General features: G+C 41.0%; 1 protein-coding gene across 1 annotated transcript in view; it reads right to left on the reverse strand.

The window, feature by feature from the left end:
- The window catches only part of BMS1 (BMS1 ribosome biogenesis factor), a 42,939-nt gene that overhangs the window by 6,805 nt on the left and 16,042 nt on the right, over window positions 1–20,092 (reverse strand). Inside the window, exons 9-18 of the mRNA XM_073686006.1 lie at window positions 19,589–19,728; window positions 15,914–16,512; window positions 14,269–14,370; window positions 13,521–13,678; window positions 13,248–13,329; window positions 13,067–13,143; window positions 11,712–11,894; window positions 10,676–10,864; window positions 10,356–10,536; window positions 4,611–4,669 (exon numbers count right to left, since the gene is read on the reverse strand). Of these exons, the coding sequence (XP_073542107.1) occupies window positions 4,611–4,669; window positions 10,356–10,536; window positions 10,676–10,864; window positions 11,712–11,894; window positions 13,067–13,143; window positions 13,248–13,329; window positions 13,521–13,678; window positions 14,269–14,370; window positions 15,914–16,512; window positions 19,589–19,728 (1,770 nt within the window). The remainder of the gene's footprint in view (window positions 1–4,610; window positions 4,670–10,355; window positions 10,537–10,675; window positions 10,865–11,711; window positions 11,895–13,066; window positions 13,144–13,247; window positions 13,330–13,520; window positions 13,679–14,268; window positions 14,371–15,913; window positions 16,513–19,588; window positions 19,729–20,092) is intronic.

A 20,092-nucleotide genomic window follows, 5' to 3' on the forward strand; every position in this document is an offset into this window, starting at 1 on the left:
ATAGGCATCTTTTAGGTCGATGACCGCCATTAAACAATTGTGGTGTAAGAGTTTCACTGCAGAGTTCACTGATTCCATCTTGAAAGTCTGGTTGATTATCAGCTGATTTAGACTTTTGAGGTTGATAATGGTCCTTAAGGACCCATTTGTTTTTTTTATCACAAATAGGGGGGAATAAAATCCCCTTCCCCATTGTGAAACTGGAACTTCGTGAAGGACCTGTTTGTTGACTAAGTCTAATACCTCTGATTCTAGAGCCATCTGCTCCTCCCTGGACTTCCTCCTGGAGGTGATCATGAAGGTTCAGTGAGGGACCTGACAGAAGCGTATCTTTAGGCCGTTCTTTATGATATCCAACACCCAGGGATTTGAAGTGATGGCTTCCCAAGCTGGGATAAAATGGGAAAGCCTTCCCCCGACCTCTAGCCTCGCGTCATTGGGGAGATTTTTTGGAACTGGAGGATGGTCCTCCAAACATGTAACCAGAGTCCTTTTTAGATCTGAGCTCCCATCTTTTCCTTTCTCCCGGAGGGCGACCCCGGTTAAATCTCTTCTTCCGAAAATAGGACCTTTTTGTTCCCCCCATGAACCATGGGAAACCTCTCTTTCTGTCGCCAGCCTTCTCCAAAAGCTCGTCCAGTTTTTGGCAAAACAAAAGTTTATCACCACAAGGAAGAGAACAAAGCTTATGCTTAGATTGTAGGTCTCCTGGGCAACCCTTGAGCCACAGGGCTCATCTGGCAGCATTAGACAAATTCACCGACCTGGCAGCGAGTTTAACTAAATCCGCTGAGGAGTCAGCCAAAAAAGCAGATGAGCTGGTCTCCTAATTGCTGAAGCCACACCATAAGTGACCTAGCGACACAAGTGCCTGCTACTGCTGGCTTCAGGCCCCCTGCCGCCGCTTCCCAGGTGTGACGCAGGAAGGAATCAGCCTTCTTATCCAGAGCATCCTTTAGGCTGCCTGAATCTTCCAGGGGTAGGGACGATCTTTTGGATGATCGGGCGACAGACCTGTCAACTTTAGGAATTTTGTCCCAGGACTCAGAGACACTATCCTCGAAGGGGTACCTCCTTTTAGAGGATGAGGGCAATACTCCTGATTTCTCCGGCTTCCTCCATTCCCGGTCTATAAGGGTCTGAATTTGGGGATTCATTGGAAAGGAGCGTCTCTTTTTTTCCTCCAGGCCTGCGAACATAATATCTTCCAGGGACCTGGCTGCCTTCTCCTCCCTCAACCCCATGGTAGATCTGACCACTCTGACCAACTTGTCAGTATTCTCAATAGGGAAACAGGGCCTACCACTGTCTGATGAAGAGGAGGATGCCGAATCACTGAGGCAAAGATCCTCTGACTGGGAGGATAAATCATAGTCGGAGGAGATATCTTTATGGGGTCTCTTTTTCCCCTTTTAGTAAGCCTTTCAGGGAATCCTGCACCTCTGAACTGATTACAGACCTCAAATTAGAAGCAAAATCCAGGGTGCTCTCCGCTATGGTTTGGTTAATACAGCTTGCACAAAACTGTTTCTGCCAATCTATGGAAAGGTGGGCCTGGCATAAGGCGCAAACCCTGTGCTTCTTTTTGGCGCTACTCTTCTTAGGTTCCTAAGGAATGAAGCACATAATAACTTTCCATTACTATTAAGTGACATTCACGAAGATCACTCACCCCTGAAGTCACAAAAGGGTACCGGATTTGGAGGCTGTGGCAGGACATAAGACGAATCCCTTCTGGATGGCCCTGAAGCGTCCGACACCTTACCCCTCCTGCTGCCGCTGCGGTTGCCGGAGCGGCCATCCCGCTGTCTGTGATTGACAGCAAGATTTAACTGGTTAAAAGCCGCAGGCGGAGCATTGATCCACCTGCGACGGTTAAAGGCACTTGTTGGCTGATGTGGTACCATGTTCTTTCCATTTGATGATAATGGACCTGATGGTGCTCCGGGGGGAGGATCATCAGAGATTGCAATTTTTTATTTTTTTTTTTAATAACCCAAGCCTGACTTGTATATCTCCTTGGTCTTCGTGGTGTTTTGTTAGTCGTTCCTCTTGCTTAAATGGCATTACAGCTTCTGTGGCCTTTCAGAAAAGATGTGTATATACTGACAGACCATGTGACACTTAGGACGTCCACCTCTGTGCAATCACTAAGAATGTGACTTATGAAGGTAATTGCTTGCACCAGAACCATGTAGTCAAAACGTTCTGTTTGGACAAACGGCCGGGCTAAGAGCGGAAGGAGCAATATTTGAATTCTGGAACACAAATTGTCTGAAATAGATTGAGGGCACCATGTCACATTTGCAGGGCCCCTGAGGCGCCCAAACAGCAGAAACCCCCCAGAAATGGCCCATTTTGGAAACTACACCCCACAAGGATTTTATCCAGGGGCACGGCCCGCTCCAGGTTTTCATGGGCCCCTTTAACACGTGCCATGATTCATGATGCACAGCTAAGGCAGAGAAATATAGATATAGTACAATGCCGAAGATTTCACTTCTTACATTACATGAGTGATATCTATTGTAAATTCTACAATAGCTCAGAAACCGACGAATTCTCTCAACATACAGTGCGTGCCCTGGAGGGGATTCAAAAGTTTTAATTTTAGACCGGACAGTATAGTCCTCCATACAGTATAATGAGCCCCACATAGTCCTCCATACAGTATAATGAGCCCCACATAGTCCTCCATACAGTATGAGCCCCACATAGTGCTCCATACAGTATGAGCCCCACATAGTGCTCCATACAGTATGAGCCCCACATAGTGCTCCATACAGTATGAGCCCCACATAGTGCTCCATACAGTATGAGCCCCACATAGTGCTCCATACAGAATAATGGGCCTCACATAGTGCTCCATACAGTATGAGCCCCACATAGTGCTCCATACAGAATAATGAGCCCCACATAGTGCTCCATACAGTAGAATGAGCCCCACATAGTGCTCCATACAGTAGAACGAGCCCCACATAGTGCTCCATACAGTAGAACGAGCCCCACATAGTGCTCCATACAGTAGAATGAGCCCCACATAGTGCTCCATACAGTAGAATGAGCCCCACATAGTGCTCCATACAGTATGAGCCCCACATAGTGCTCCATACAGTATAATGAGCCCCACATAGTGCTCCATACAGTATAAGCCCCACATAGTGCTCCATACAGTATAATGAGCCCCACATAGTGCTCCATACAGTATAATGAGCCCCACATAGTGCTCCATACAGTATAATGAGCCCCACATAGTGCTCCATACAGTATGAGCCCCACATAGTGCTCCATACAGTATAATGAGCCCCACATAGTGCTCCATACAGTATGAGCCCCACATAGTGCTCCATACAGTATGAGCCCCACATAGTGCTCCATACTGTAGAATGAGCCCCACATAGTGCTCCATACAGTATTATGAGCTCCATATATTGCTTTTTAACTTTTGAAAACAAAAAAAACAACCCAACCCTAAACCCCAACAAAAGCCTAAGCCACAACACACCCTCAAACCTAACTCTAGCCCCAACACAACCCTAACCCCAACATCAATGAATGGAAAAATAAATGATTTTATAATTTTTAACCGACTAAGCAGATGACAAAGGGGGATTTGATTTACTAGAGAGAAATGACTTAACAGCAGGCACAAGTTTTTTTTTTCGTGATCTCCATTATTCACTGAATAACTGTGATCATGTGATCGGGCCCTGATCATGTTCTCCAGGATCTAGCTACCACTGATAGCTGAGACCCTGGGGGGCGCTATACCCTTATTCCCAATCGCAGTTTTAAAACGGCAATGAAGGAATAAGGCCCCTTAGCGGCTGCTGTTTTAAAGGTGTATCGGCGGTCGTTAAGGGGTTAAATGCCACTAGCAGAGATTGACAGTGGCATTTAAGTAGTTCACAGCCCAGCTCCATTTGCTGCTGCTAAAAGCTGGATGCTGGCTGTTCAACACAGCCATCATCTGTTGGGAAAGGTGCAGGCTTAGCTCTTGAGCTTGCATCAAAGACTGTGACCTGACATGTGTCAGAAAGGGGTTTCAAGGTATTGCTTGGACATATAATATTGATAACCTATCAGTAGAATAGGTAATCAAAATCAAATCACTGGGAAGGGGTGGGCGCAAACCTCAACACCACCATGGAGCAGCTGTTCTCAGCTCAGGGGGGGCAGCTGGATGTAAACACTAAATGGAGCTGAACAGCGCAGCTCTGCTCAATGTGTAGGGGCAACTGCCGTAAGCAGCAGACCTGCTCCAATCCTCCGAAATAAAAACTGATCTGCAGCTCCTGAAAGCCGCTGCTACACAAAGATAAGAGCGGTGCTGTTCAGTGATATTCAAGGTTTACATCCTTCTAGTGCCAGAGATACTAACAGCTGATCGGTGAGGGTGTCAGGTATTGGATCCCACTGATCTGATATTGATGATCTACAATAAGTATAGGTCATCAATTTTATATGCCTAGACAAACCCTTTAAATGTACAAAACAAAGGATCCTAGAGAAGGAAGGTTTGAGTTTTTAAAATCATTGTCAGTATTGATGTATTTGATTGATACAGAGTAAATCGATACTGGGGCTTCCATAAAGACATGGGGACTTACTGTGGTGGTGCTAACAGACTGAACAGCGAGGAAGCCAGTGCCTTGAGGAGTGATGGGTCCTATATAGGAAAAAGAAAAGTGCCATTTTTAGGAATACATAGCATCATTATAAGATATCAGCATTGATTCTTTCAGCACTTTTTACCATTGAAAAGCAATGGGCAAGTGCAAAAATGCAAATGGAAAAAAAAACAAAAAAAAAAACGCAGGTACAGAAGGATGTGAAACCCATTTATTTGCGATTTTCCCAAATTTAACACCTTCACCCCCAAACGTGTTTTCCCCTTCCTGACCACTGTCACTTTATGAGGTAATTACTCTGGAACACTTCAACGGATCCCCCTGATTCTGTTTTTTGTGATGTACTGTACTTCATGATGGTGGTGAATTTAGGTCAATGTGATTTGCATTTACTCATGAAAATATCAAACTTTTCAAACTTTGAATTTGTATGCCCTTAATCAAAAAGTTATACCCCACAAACTAGTTAACATTTACCATATGTCTACTTTGCCTCAGCATTATTTTTTTTAAAACAATTTTTTTTTTTGTTAGGGAGTTAAGGGTTCAAAGTTGATCAGCAATTTTTCATTTTTACAACAAAATTTACAAAACCAATTTTTTTTTTAGGGACCTTATCACATTTGAAGTGACTTTGGGGGGCCTATATGACAGAAAATACCCAAAAGTGACACCATTCTAAAAACTGCACCCCTCAAAACCACATTTAAAAAGTTTATTAACCCTTTAGGTGTTTTAAAGAAAATAAAGCAATGCGGAAGGAAAAAATTAAAATTTGAATATGTCCCACAAAAATGTTGATTTATCCCCAAATTTTTCATTTTCACTAGGGTAACAGGAGAAAAAAGAACATAGAAGAAATTGTACAACAAATTGTGAGTATGCAGATACCCCATATGTGGGGGAATAATACTGTTCTGGCACACAGAGCTCCAAAAGAAAGGAGTGCAGTTTTGGGAAGCAGACTTTGCTTGTGTGGTTTGGAAGCGCCATGCCGCATTTGTACAGCCCTTGTACTGCTAAAAGTGCAGTAACCCCACCCCATATAGGGAACTACACCATTCATGGAATTCATCTAGGGGTGTGGTGAGCATATTGAACCCACAGGTGCGTCACACCATTTTATAACATTGGGATGTGAAAAATAAAAAAAACACTAAAAATTTTTTTAGATTTAACCCTAAAAAACACAAAAATGTCGATTTAGCCCCAAGTTTTTAATTTTCACAAGAATATTCGGGGGAAATGGACCCAAATATTTATAAAGCAATATCTTCTGAATACAGTAATGGCTTATATGTGCTCATCACTTCTATTTAGGCATAAGGCAGGGTTCAGAAGAGAGAGAGTGCAAAGTGGCTTCTAGGGAGCAGAGTTTCTTGGAGTAGTTGGTGGACACCATTAGCAGAGACCCTAATCTTTCAAAACAGCAAAAATCCACAAAAACTGACCCCATTTTTCAAATTACAGTTAGGAAAATTATCTAGGGTTGTAGTGACTATTTTGACCCCACTGGTGTTCTCCAAAAATTAGTGTGCAATTGATATTGTAGAGTAAAAATTGCAAATATGCCATTTCAGTGCTCAAACCATATGTGCCGCATAGATTGCTAAAATGGTTGTCCAGTACATAACAACTGACGACTCATCTCAATATAAGATTGGTAGTGGTCCGACACTCTAATGATGAGCTGAAACTGCTCCGGGAGCGGCCCGAACTAAGGCCATGTCCACATTTAGTTTGTGGACACAGCTGGGTGCATATGCTCGGGAGGTATCATTAGTGTGCACCATCAGGATGGATCCCGAACCATTCAGTCCACCACAGGGACCCACTTTAAAGAGAAGGATATCACATGGTACACATCTCTGCAGTTTCCTCATGTAGGAAAGTTCAATATGCTGCACTTTCTTATACAGTTACATAAGTGCATGCCGGCCAGCCAAAGGCTGATAGAACACACTTTTAGTCTGCATCTGATGAACGGTGGGCCATGGTGATGTTACAATATACATTCCAGGTGTATACTGTAGGCTAGGTGCACGGACACATTGTGCACCTAGTCTAAGCGATATACAGGCTATATACAGTACAGACCAAAAGTTTGGACACACCTTCTCATTTAAAGATTTTTCTGTATTTTCATGACTATGAAAATTGTACATTCACACTGAAGGCATCAAAACTATGAATTAACACATGTGGAATTATATACTTAACAAAAAAGTGTGAAACAACTGAAAATATGTCTTATATTCTAGGTTCTTCAAAGTAACCACCTTTTGTTTTGATGACTGCTTTGCACACTCTTGGCATTCTCTTGATGAGCTTCAAGGAGGTAGTCACCGGAAATGGTCTTCCAACAATCTTGAAGGAGTTCCCAGAGATGCTTACCACTTGTTGGCCCTTTTGTCTTCACTCTGCAGTCCAGCTCACCCCAAACCATCTCAATTGGGTTCAGGTCTGGTGACTGTGGAGGCCAGGTCATCTGGCGCAGCACCCCATCACTCTCCCTCTTGGTCAAATAGCCCTTACGCAGCCTGGAGGTGTGTTTGGGGTCATTGTTCTGTTGAAAAATAAATGATGGTCCAACTAAACGCAAACCGGATGGAATAGCATGCCGCTGCAAGATGCTGTGGTAGCCATGCTGGTTCAGTATGCCTTCAATTTTGAATAAATCCCCAACAGTGTCACCAGCAAAGCACCCCCACACCATCACACCTCCTCCTCCATGCTTCACGGTGGGAACCAGGCATGTAGAGTCCATCCGTTCACCTTTTCTGCGTTGCACAAAGACACGTTGGTTGGAACCAAAGATCTCAAGTTTGGACTCATCAGACCAAAGCACAGATTTCCACTGGTCTAATGTCCAATTCTTGTGTTCTTTAGCCCAAACAAGTCTCTTCTGCTTGTTGCCTGTCCTTAGCAGTGGTTTCCTAGCAGCTATTTTACCACGAAGGCCTGCTGCACAAAGTCTCCTCTTAACAGTTGTTGAAGAGATGTGTCTGCTGCTAGAACTCTGTGTGGCATTGACCTGGTCTCTAATCTGAGCTGCTGTTAACCTGCGATTTCTGAGGCTGGTGACTCGGATAAACTTATCCTCAGAAGCAGAGGTGACTCTTGGTCTTCCTTTCCTAGGGCAGTCCTCATGTGAGCCAGTTTCTTTGTAGCGCTTGATGGTTTTTGCAACTGCACTTGGGGACATTTTCAAAGTTTTCCCAATTTTTCAGACTTACTGACCTTCATTTCTTAAAGTAATGATGGCCACTCATTTTTCTTTACTTAGAATTTGTATTATGGCAAGAAAAAAGCAGCTAACAGTCTATTTAGTAGGACTATCAGCTGTGTATCCACATGACTTCTGCACAACACAACTGATGGTCCCAACCCCATTTATAAGGCAAGAAATCCCACTTATTAAACCTGACAGGGCACACCTGTGAAGTGAAAACCATTTCCGGTGACTACCTCTTGAAGCTCATCAAGAGAATGCCAAGAGTGTGCAAAGCAGTCATCAAAGCAAAAGGTGGCTACTTTGAAGAACCTAGAATATAAGACATATTTTCAGTTGTTTCACACTGTTTTGTTAAGTATATAATTCCACATGTGTTAATTCATAGTTTTGATGCCTTCAGTGTGAATGTACAATTTTCATAGTCATGAAAATACAGAAAAATCTTTAAATGAGAAGGTGTGTCCAAACTTTTGGTCTGTACTGTACAACAATTCCGTACAATGCTTGGTGGCCGCTGCCTGAATACTGAAGTACATTCACTTCAATGGGAGATAAAACTCAGTACTTGTCTACTAAGTTCTACCCGTACACAACTTAGGTCCAGCCGCTGCAGTTTTCAGCTGAAGGGTGGGTGTGCTGGCGTCAGACCCCCACTGATTTCATATTAAAGAACTGTCCAGCAAGTAGATGATCAATGATTAGACCCAGAGAAAGCCTTTAAGTGCGTTCTTCAGTCTGCAACAGTGTCATACAATGTTGACGTTAAGTGTGGTTCGGCAACGGTGCGGGGCTCAGAAGAAGTATTAAAAATTATTTTTATAATTTGCTACTTTTGCACGCTAAAACACCGATTTACAAAATAAAAGTATTCGTTACTGCATCACAATATTCTGAGAGCTATAACTTATTTTTCCGCTGAATGAGCTCTACCACTTTGGACTACATACATTTTTTGATCGCTTTTTTTTTTTTTTATTATTATTTTTTGGTAGCAGATTGAAAAAAAAACACAAACACTGAAATTTATGAATAGTTTTTATTTATTTATTTATTTATTTTTTTATTTTTTTTTATTTTTTTACACCATTCACGGTGCGGTAAAAGTGATCAAATAACTTTACTCTTCCAGTTGCAGGGATACCAGATTTATATTAGTTTTTCTATGTTTTGCTGCTTTTGCACACTGAAAGACATTTTTTACAAACAATAATTAGTTTTTTTTTCTATGATCCTCTGATAGCTGTAACTTTTTTGTCGACTTGGCTACATAAGGGCTTATTTTTTGCGGGACAAGATGACATTATTGATACCATTTTTTTATTTGTGATTTGATCACTTTTTTTGTGTGCCGGTACGACGTAAAAGCTATATTTTTGTCATGTTTTTTAATTTATTCTTTTACATAGTTCACAAAACAGGTTAAATAATGTTTTATAGAGATTGTTCCGTCAATTGTTTTTTGGGGAAAACTGCATTTTCACTTGCAAAATATTTTTCCATTCTTTTTTCGTACTTTCGCTTTTATTTTTCCACGTGTTTACAAACTTAATTTCACTTTTTTTTTTTTTTACCTAGTCCCAGGATGGTACATAAACTTGTCCTGGTCTGATCGCTGATCTAATACTTTGCAATGCTATTGGATCTGTCAATCAGATAGGCAGGAGGTGTCAGGCCACGGTACTAGAGTGACCCCATGGCCATTTTTTGACCTGGGGTCACTGTGGAGACCACTGGCACAACGCGACTGGGATTGGAGGAAAGAGGGAGCCCCATACCTCTATAAAGCAGACAGATGCCGCTGTCGCTATTGACAGCGGCATCAGAGGGGTTAAACGCCTGCGATCAGAGCTAGGGTTTCTGCTATGATGTATAGCTGACAGATGCGGATTATTTCGCTGGTTCTGTTAGTGAGCCGGTGCGTTCGTGACACGCCGTGCACATACTACAGTTTGCAGAAACGCACTTTCCGCAGCGCTGTACAAGTACTCCGCATGGCATGAAGAGGTTAAACCATGTCTTGGTATCATCACCTGAGCATGGCTGTTAGTTTTAGTACATGTTAATTAAATTAAATTAGTGATGTGTGAAAGTAATCAATGCCCAACCAACTCAACTTCCCCTGCTGTTTTTACCACTGCAATTGTGTATTTTTTCATGAACTCTTATAACCTTAGTTCACAGATACACTTCATAAATGAATCCAGCTTTATTTTTTTCAGACATGAAAAACTTTGTCCCTTAAATAATTTCATCAAATTTCCTTTTTTTTTCCCCAAAAATGTTTTATGGTTTCACGTCTTGCATTGGTGGTCTAACACCTTGTACTGTTCATGCTTGCAAGGCTGGAGCAAAGCTGAACTTTGAGATCCTAAAAAAAAAAAACACATCAAGAATAGCAGCAGAAAAAGGCAGTAATCAGTTTTTCGCTGCAGAAAAAAAAGACAACAAAAAAGCAACATGTGAACATAGCTTAATGGTTAAACACTCACCCCAAATAGTAGCACCACAGTGCATGTGCTCAGGTGTATATTTAAGAAGCCGGTGACGTCCATTATGATCCTCAATAGAATACAGTGGAATAGTTTGGAATCGTCTCCAGCCCAGTGAAAAAATTAGGGGGTCTCTTGTCTTTAATATCCTCTTATGCCAACGGTGCTTTTTTAACCGCATCTACAGAAATAAAAACGCCAATTATAAGGTGTCCTAATGCTTATACTTAAGCATCATATGCTGGAATTCTAGAGATAAATAGGTTGGATGGTTTATCCATTACAAGGACTGTTCTGCTTTTACTTTCTCTGCAGTTTACCTGGATATAGCCAACATTTCCCTCGCTGTTGCCGAGTCCACCAAGAATCAATGGGTAGTGAGGATCAAAGTTGGTGACAAACTCGCAGGGGACATTTTCAATTTCCATGCGGAGGTACATGCCAGGCCTGAAGCCTTCATACTGTACACGAATCTCATCATCTTGGTCTTCAAACTCTGCACGATTCAGCTAGGACAAGCAATTGAGTCAATGAGGGCAAAAACAGATCCATGCAAAGATAAGAGGAATAAAAATAAATATATATATATATAAATAAATACCTATATATATATATATATATATATATATATATATATATATATATATATATATCTATCTATCTATAAATATCTATCTATCTATCTATCTATATATAAATATCTATCTATCTATCTATCTATATATAAATATCTATCTATCTATCTATCTATATATAAATATCTATCTATCTATCTATCTATATATATATATAAATATCTATCTATATATATATATAAATATCTATCTATATATATATATAAATATCTATCTATCTATCTATCTATCTAAATATCTATCTATCTATCTATCTAAATATCTATCTATCTATCTATCTAAATATCTATCTATCTATCTATCTATCTATCTATCTATCTATCTATCTATCTATCTATCTATCTATCTATCTATATATATATATATATGTGTGTGTGTAGATTTATGTTATAAGGGCTTGTTCACACAATACATTATTGCCATGGGTTTTGCAGTGGGGAAAAAAAAACAAAGCAATTACATTACCAGAAAAGTGAATGAGATTGTGAAATCTAGTGCTTATTTTTTTCCTTGCAGATTTGAACCAAATAGTTTTTTCAAATCTGTAGAATGTCAATTTTTTTCAACCATTTAAATGAATGGGGAAAAATGCATATTAAAGCAAAAGTGGTGCATATTTTATGCAGCGTTTTTCCTGCCAACGAGCTGGTTTTTGCTGCAGAAAAATCTGCTGGTAAGACTCAACGTGTGTACATAACCTACATTTTTATTTTTCACCAACCTCTGCTTGCTTCTGCATCTCTTCTTTCAGGTCATCAAAATATGTAGGATCAGCATCTCCATCATCATACTCCATGTTAAAGCGTTCCTTGAGCTTCTTCTTTTTCTCCAGACGCTGTTTCGTGTCTTCTTCCTCTGCTGGAGCAGCTTTATCATCACTTCCCTCGTCATCCTCTTCTTCAGACTGCAAATACAATACATAAGGGGAAGTCAGGCAAGACTACGGCAGACAAGTTTAGGGAGAAACAAAAACACGCTGTAATGCTGAATCCACACAAAAAAAGTTTAGGAGTGATTTTTCTTTTTAATTAGATCAGAAAATGCACTACAGAACCACTATGAGCAAGCATAGCCTCGACGGTGTTTTTCTTACTCTTTACCCCCAGTACGTTACCTAAGATTTTGTGCCCACTAGAATAAAGCATCCCCTAAGGCCCCATTCAGACATCCACTTTCAGGTTTGTGTTCTATCCATGATTTTCACAGGTAGAACACAAACCCATTAAAGTCTATGGTATTATTCACATGTCTGTGTTCTTTTGTAGATCGCGTGTCAACAATAAAAAGATAAATAAAAACACGGAGATATATCAGTTTTTCATCCAAGTCAGGGATTATCCATACAAGTCTAAGGGTCGGTGAAAATCACTGACAGAACTCGGATAGCATCAGTGTGCGATCCATGTACTGTCCATGATTGACAATGTAATTGATAGAAGCTTTGTTAATTATTTCTTTCATTTCTGAAAGTCACTGATGAGACACTGATGAAAAACAGACACTGACCAAACACTGATGACAGTCGGATCATCTTATGCATGTCAAAATCACAGACATCTGAATGAGGCCTTAATGGTAGTCTCTAAATTGCCCACACCCGTTCCTCTAATAGGAAAAACTGTGTTACCAGCTGGTCTACAGTTACCCAGTGGGAGCCATCGGCCCCCTGTAACTATCCCAGTACTCTGCCTTATTTCACATCCCCCACAAGGCTTCAGCAGGCACAGCAGCCACTTTCCCTGGAAGTCAGAAGACCAACCTTGCCTTCTGCTCATTATTGCCACAGAAGGACTCCCTCCCAACCCAACTCCTGTAATCACAATAAAACAACACTTCTTACTTGCCACACACTCCACTGATAGACTGTCCCTAACAAGATGATACATGCAACCATCCATTAGTAGAATGCACATGACCGCTAAATGCAGAGATAGTAACTAGGTACCAGCGTCACTTTTCTAGTCGTTATGAAGGCTGAGTATGATCAAGCCCTGGGCATAGTACAGCCATGGAGGAACCCATTGAAAAAAGGCATTAACTCTATGACAGCAACTCAAAGTATTAAATATGCATTACCTCCTCTTTCTGGGACTCTGGTTTGCCCTTGTGCACCTGCCCTGTTTCCAGATCTTCAAAATCACCATACAGATCCTCTGAATACATAGATGTAGCAAAATGAGTAACTGAAAAGCGTATGTTGTCCAGACGTCACACATGACGCTGATAACAGGTATAAGAGGAATGAAATGGATTTTACCGTCGTCTTGCAGCAGCTTTTCTGCATCCTTTTCTGCTTCCCAATTTCCAGTGACAAAGCAATCACGAATGCCGTCCATAACCTGACAAATACAAAACAGATGTGCGCTGGAATCAATCTGCTATGAGGATAGTAGACATCATACATGGCTATAAGCAAGAAGCCATTTTAAGTGCATAGACAACAAAGGTCATATAAGGGACAAAGTTTCACCATTATGATGTGATTTTTTTTTTTTTAAATGTGAGAACTGCAAAACTTCTTCCTAAATACCTCATCATCATCCCAATCTTGAGGACTTTCCACCATAAACTTTGAACAGTCTAGCGCATTTGATGCCCTCTTAGATTCCTTATCGGGACGACTGACATGGAACAGACCACCAAGTTCTTCTTCATTCTCATCAACTTCATCTTCTTCATTACCGACCACTGTGAGAAATATGAACCAGAATATGGGAAGAAAGAAAACAATGAAAAAAAAGAAGTACACACCTTAAATCTGAAATGACCAATGCAACAAGCATAGACTCTAGGGTAATAAATACATTGTAGTTACCATAATGGGAAAAGACACGCCGTCAAGCACATCGGCATGGCTTGCAAATGTCAGCACCTAAAAGCACTTCCAATGGTAATGACCTTAAGTGAACCAACGCTTCACTGTACAACTATGAGGCCATTAACAAAGTGCTTTCATCTTCAGGCATTTGCAAGCTACTGGCACGGTTTTCAGCCGCAATGCGGTTTCATCCGGGCGTCTGGGTCACGTACATGTTCTTCAGGTATAGAACACATTCATTATAAACTTTGGTTCAGTTCACCATGTGGTCCAAAAAAATGTCAGCAACATGTCCAATTTTTATCCAAGTTCTGAATCAAAACAAGTCTAATAGAAGTCTATGGGCCGATAAAAAAAATCAGACAGCACTTCTATAACTTTGTATACCAACTCCTAGAAGAAACCTCATCTGTGCTTTCTTCCACTGACGTATGATATGAGACTATATAAGGTACGTCACCTGCTCCGTAGACGAGTTTTCGGAGATTAGGCACAGACTGCTGCTGTCGAAAAAAAACCTCAGCAGCTTTTTTTTTCAGGTCTTCTTTCCACTTTAAAGCACCTATAAATGAAGGTGTGAAAGGTTTAGAATCCGTACAACAAATCTAACATGCATCTAAATGAAGGATGTCTGCAGCTGGAAAACAAACACATTTTTGTAACCAAAACAAGATTTAGTGAAAATAGGCAAAATTTCTATGCTTGTAAGTAACCAACATGTAAGTTTTCCATTGAAACGTTGTGCCAGCATTCGAGATCATTAATGTTTCGGTGTCAAAAGCAAAGAAAAACTAAATGAATACTCGGTCAAAGCATTTTAGCAATAGAGAAATATTCTTTTTATGTCCAACTTAAAGAAGCCCCCATGTATATTTTTTTATTAAATGTATGTATATGTAATGTAGCGAGAGTGTGTTAATATACTCCTCTACCATCACTCTCTCTGGTGTCAGAAGAAGTGCGGCAGAACAGCGGTGGTAGGTGGCTATATTAACCCCTTCATGCCGCAGTCATTTTCTGTTTTTGCGGTTTCGTTTTTTGCTCCTCTTCTTCCCAGAGGCACTTTTTTATTTTTGGGTCAATATGGCCATGTGAGGGCTTGTTTTTTGCAGGATGAGTTGGACTTTTGAACGACACCATTGGTTTTACCATATCGTGTACTGGAAAACAGGGAAAAAAAATTTTAAGTCCTGTGAAATAACAAAAAAAGTGCAATTTCACAATTTTTTTTTTTATCATGTTCACTATATGGTAAAACTGACCTGCAATTAGGATTCTCCAGGTCATTAAGAGTTTGTAGATACCAAACATGTTCAGGGTCTTCAAAGTTGGTTTAAAAAAAAAAAGGAAAAAAAAGTTGCCATTTTCCGAGACCCGTAACTTCTCCATTTTTTGGGATCTGGGGGGGAATGAGGACTTATTTTTTGCATGCTTAGCTGACTTTTTTTAGGGGTAGATACGATCTTTTGATTGCCAGTTATTGCGTTTTATTGAAATGTTGTGGCGACCCAAAAAAAAAAAAAAACACTTAAATTCTGGCGTTTTGATTTTTTTTATTGTCATTACGCCATTTAGAGATCGGATTAATTATTGTTAGATATTGATAGATCGAGCGATTCTGAACATGGCAATACCAAATATGTGTATATTTGATTTCTTTATTGTTTTATTTTGAATGGGGAGAAAGGGGGGTGATTTAAAAAAAGCCGCCAACCCATCAGCAACCCGCGGTCATGTGACCCAGGCGCCGATGGGCGGGACTAGTGACGTCCTTCCACCACGGCCATGTTATAGGCTGCTGTTAGATTGACAGCGGAATTTAACATGTTACCAGTTGTGGATGTATCGCGATTCCACTCACGGCTGTTAGGGGCACATGACAGCTGATCAGATCTGCTGTCATGTCCCCGGAAAGGTGAGGGCTCATCGTTGGAGCCCGCACCAAAGCAGGAAACACAACATGCGCCGTACATGTACGACGCATGTCGCGAAGGGGTTAATGTACTCACACTACATTACATGCATATATACACACATTTAATAAAAAAATATATACATGGGAGGGCTTCTTTAAGGGAATATTCGGGAGTCCTTGGGTAACTCACCAGCTGTGTCTTCAGAGACATTATCTTCCATGTCATCATGGTCTTTTAATAAGTCTTCTTCGTCACCACTGTCCTCTTCAGATTCTTCATCTATATCCTTAGATAGTTCTTCATCACTATCCATATTTTCCAATATTTCAGAATCCGATGAAACACCATCCTCTCCTGTGGAATTGCCATTATCTAATGTTGCTGGTGACTTTCTACCTTTGCCTCCTTCCGGTGTCCGTTTCACAGAAGTACTCTTTGGCGCTTTCACAACCTTTTTCATATGATGCTCCTCATCCATTTCATTCCCACTGTGCTCCAGGTCATCATCACTGTCCGCAAAAGCTGGTATTTCCGAAGGGTCAGGTGTGTGCTCCTCCTGTACTTTACGCTTTTTTGGGGGGCTTGTAAGTTGAACTTCTTCATCACAATCACTTTCTTCCCCAGACAAATCAGCTTCCTCATCATTTTCACCTTCTTCCTCTTCTTCACTTTCCTCATCAACATCCTCCTCATCAGATTCCTTAGGATGGTCTCCTCTAAAAACGGCTTTGCGACGCACCCGACCAGTTTCAGCATCTATGACTTTTTCCTCTGTTGGCATTTCAAACCTAATAAATGATGTAAGATGACACCATGAAGACAACATCTCAACAATTACCAATGATAAATTAGCTAGTTCTCCGTAGCAATTGTTCAGGGTGGCACCTAAAAACCCAGGCACTACTCCTACTAGAAAATCAAACAGCATCAAATGAATATTGACACGTAGTTTAATTTGCCTGTCATATAGCAGCCAGGTACATCGCCCCTAGTCAGTATAACACAATACTGCACACAGATCCCAGAGAAATCACACAAGCCCTAGTGGATCCAAGGGGTAAAGAGAATCTCTCTGCTGGGGTTATGGTTAACAGCCTTGAATTGCATTCACATGTTGCAGCAACATTGCATATTTTAACTGCAAAAAAATGTAAAAAAAATTGCCGCAGTTTTGGAAACACTGAGGCAAAATAATGCATTTTTGCATGATTTTTTTTTTTTTGGGCTACAAATGTGATATGACCATAACGTATGGATGCAGCCTTGGAGTCTAGGTCACAGGAGGGACTAATGCCGGCATCCATAGAGATCTACATTCATTAAAAGGTTTACGCCAACATAAGTCATGCCTAACCTAGTGAATTGGTCCACTTTTCTCCTGCCTTTAGAGTAGTTAAGAGGTTAATGCCAACTTTTGTTGGTGGCCTAAATGACTGTAGGGGTTGGTGCCAAATTCGCTTGTGGTCTATGACAGTGAAGGTTCACAGTGAAAGTCTGTGTCCCTGGTGGTCTGTGGCAAGGATGGTGCACAACAGCAGAGCTGCTAATAGCCAACAGTGCTCCTGACCCATCCACATTAGCAGAGCATAGGACACTGCAGCAGCAGCAGCAACAAAGCATGTTGATTAGCTGCTTTGCCCTAAGTTACGCCCTTCCCGACTATTTTTTTTTTAACCCCCCCCAACTTTTTCCAAGAAACATAGCATTTATTTTTCTGTCCACATAGATGTATGAGGGCTTCTTTTTACTGGGATGAGTAGTTTTCAATAACACCATTCATTTTACCATTTAATGTACTGGAAAACCAGTCCAGACATGTATAGAATTTTTACCTACGTGGTGAAAAAGAAAGGAGGAAAGGAGGAAAGGAAGAAAGGAAGGAAGAAAGGAAGAAAGGAAGAAAGGAAGAAAGGAAGAAAGGAAGAAAGGAAGAAAGGAAGAAAGGAAGAAAGGAAGAAAGGAAGAAAGGAAGAAAGGAAGAAAGGAAGGAAAAAAATAAAATATTATTATATGGTGTGTATATATTATTTAATTGCGTTGCTATTTTCCTAGACCCATACTGTTTTATTTTTTTCCAGTAATGGAGCCATCTGACTACTTGTTTTTTTGCATTAAAAGTTAAAGGGGTATTCCCATTTCCAAGATCTTATCCCAATATCTAGTAGGTGTAAATATTAATAATATCATAAAATAGATCCAATGAGAAATGTAGTATAGTTCTTCTGATTTGCTAGGTTTCTTTCCTCATGTGCAGGCATTGCAGGACCTTAGGTATCCATGGTTACAAGCACTCAAATAGCGACAGTTAATTGCTAGTGGTCGTAACTATGGATACTGCAATGCCTGCACATGAGCAAAGAGACAGGCAAATCAGAAGAACTAGACTACATTTCTAACTGGAAGTAGTGCTAATATTATTACACCTACTACATATTGGGATAGGATCTTGGAGATGGGAATACCCCTATAATGTTTTATTGACACCATTTTTGTGTAAATACAAAGTTTCAATCGCTTCTTAAGCATGTTCTTGTGGAGTTGCAGCAACCAAAAAGTTGCAATTCTGGCATTTTGATTTTTGTCTTTACAGCTCTTGCCAATAAGAGTTAACATTATATTTTGATGGATCGGTCATTTACGAATGTGGCGATACCACATCTGCTTTGTTTTTTTCTTTATCTTGAATAAGAGGGGGGGGGGGTTGAGTTGATTTTTTTTTCATTGATTTGTTTTTTTAAGTCTTCTTAAAGTGAACCTGTCAGCAGGATTTAGCCCTATAAACTAAATGCATGGCCATATTGGAGCTGTGATGCTGATTAATCTGATACCTGATGTGAAGAGATCTGATCAGTAGTTTTCAGAAGATGACGGCTTCTGTGCTCCAGAGTGCTTGGGGTGGGACATGGGGGCTGGATTCTCTCCGCACCCCACCGCTTCTTGTACAGGTCAGTGACCTGCCTCCTTTTTAAAATTACAGAAAAGTGCTGCCAGTTCGAGATTTCGGCTTAGTGAAAAATTCACTGAGCCGAGATCTCGATCCAAGCATGTGCCGCCTCCAGCGCCATTTTATTAAAGTCCTGCACACAGGACGCAGACTCACCCTGGGCACGCGGCACCCACGCAATGATGGCGGCGGCGGCGCCGTTTACTTTTGAAAAGGAAGCAGGTCTCTGAATAATCAGTGACCTGTACAAAAAGCGTAGGAGGCTGGTAGGGGAGGTGCGGAGAACCAGAAGACGACCCTGCCCCCACGTCTTGCCCTGAAGCACACAAGACGTCATTTTCTGAAAACCTCATAAGGTGAGTATTCAACAACCACTGACATCAGGTATCAGATTAATCAGCATAACAGCGCCATTATGGCCATGCCTTTAGTTTATAGAGCCAAGTCCTGCTGACAGGTACTCTTTAAGCGATTTCAACCTGCAATCGTTTGATCGCTTATACTACATACCGCAATATTGCAGTATATAGTGTAAATCTCAATCTTTTATGGAGCTCATCCTATAGTGGAGCTTCATTCAAGGACCAAGATGGCAGTAACAGGAGACTTCAGCAGGCCCCCAACTGCTACAGTAACCCATCGATGCGTTGCAGTGGGTTGGGTGGAGGTATGTGACAGGCACTGGTGTGTCGTTCCATGTAAACGTCAGAGTAACAGCTCAGACAGGTGCTAGCTATGCAATAAATCCACCATCTACTGTGAGTGGAGAGTGTTCCTGACCGCACGCACGCATACACACACACACACACACACACACACACACACACGAGCCGCCTTCTGAAAAAAATACTAATTAGATTGTCTAAGTCACAAAAAAGACCTTTCTAATAGTGGACAGTTTTATAACTGATAAAACATACTGTTTGCTCTCCACGTCCTCCATGCCCAGTGGTTTCGAGTCCGTGAATAAAGACACTGTGCTGGTGGACATCTTGGAATCTATGGTGACGTTGGTGGAAATGAGACTCTGGACCAGCTCATGTGAAGGTTTTGCAGCTCTCTAAAATGAGATAAGATTGAGCCTCTTTTAGGTTACCATGCAATGGAAATGTGTAGTCATCAATTAATCGAAACTGTAAACCTAATGCAACACAACACACTTCATGACAAATCACTTTCTCCATACTGTGCAAAGTCTTCAGTAAATATCGGCACAAGCCACCCTCAGACCACAAAAAACTGATCACTGCACATTTCTCACACTGCAGTCCTAATGGTGGAACACGTTCTAACTTGCTCAGTAGTGACTGCGGAGAAATCAATCTCGTACGGAGAGTGCTTATAAGACATTGTGGCCAACAGGAGTTTTAATAAAACTGTAGTGCAGATAATTTTTGACTCACCCTCATACTACTGCATGACTT

This window comes from Phyllobates terribilis, unplaced genomic scaffold (genome assembly GCF_046119375.1).
Source record: "Phyllobates terribilis strain yellow unplaced genomic scaffold, ASM4611937v1 Scaffold_5__5_contigs__length_657084704, whole genome shotgun sequence".
Lineage (NCBI taxonomy): Eukaryota > Metazoa > Chordata > Amphibia > Anura > Dendrobatidae > Phyllobates > Phyllobates terribilis.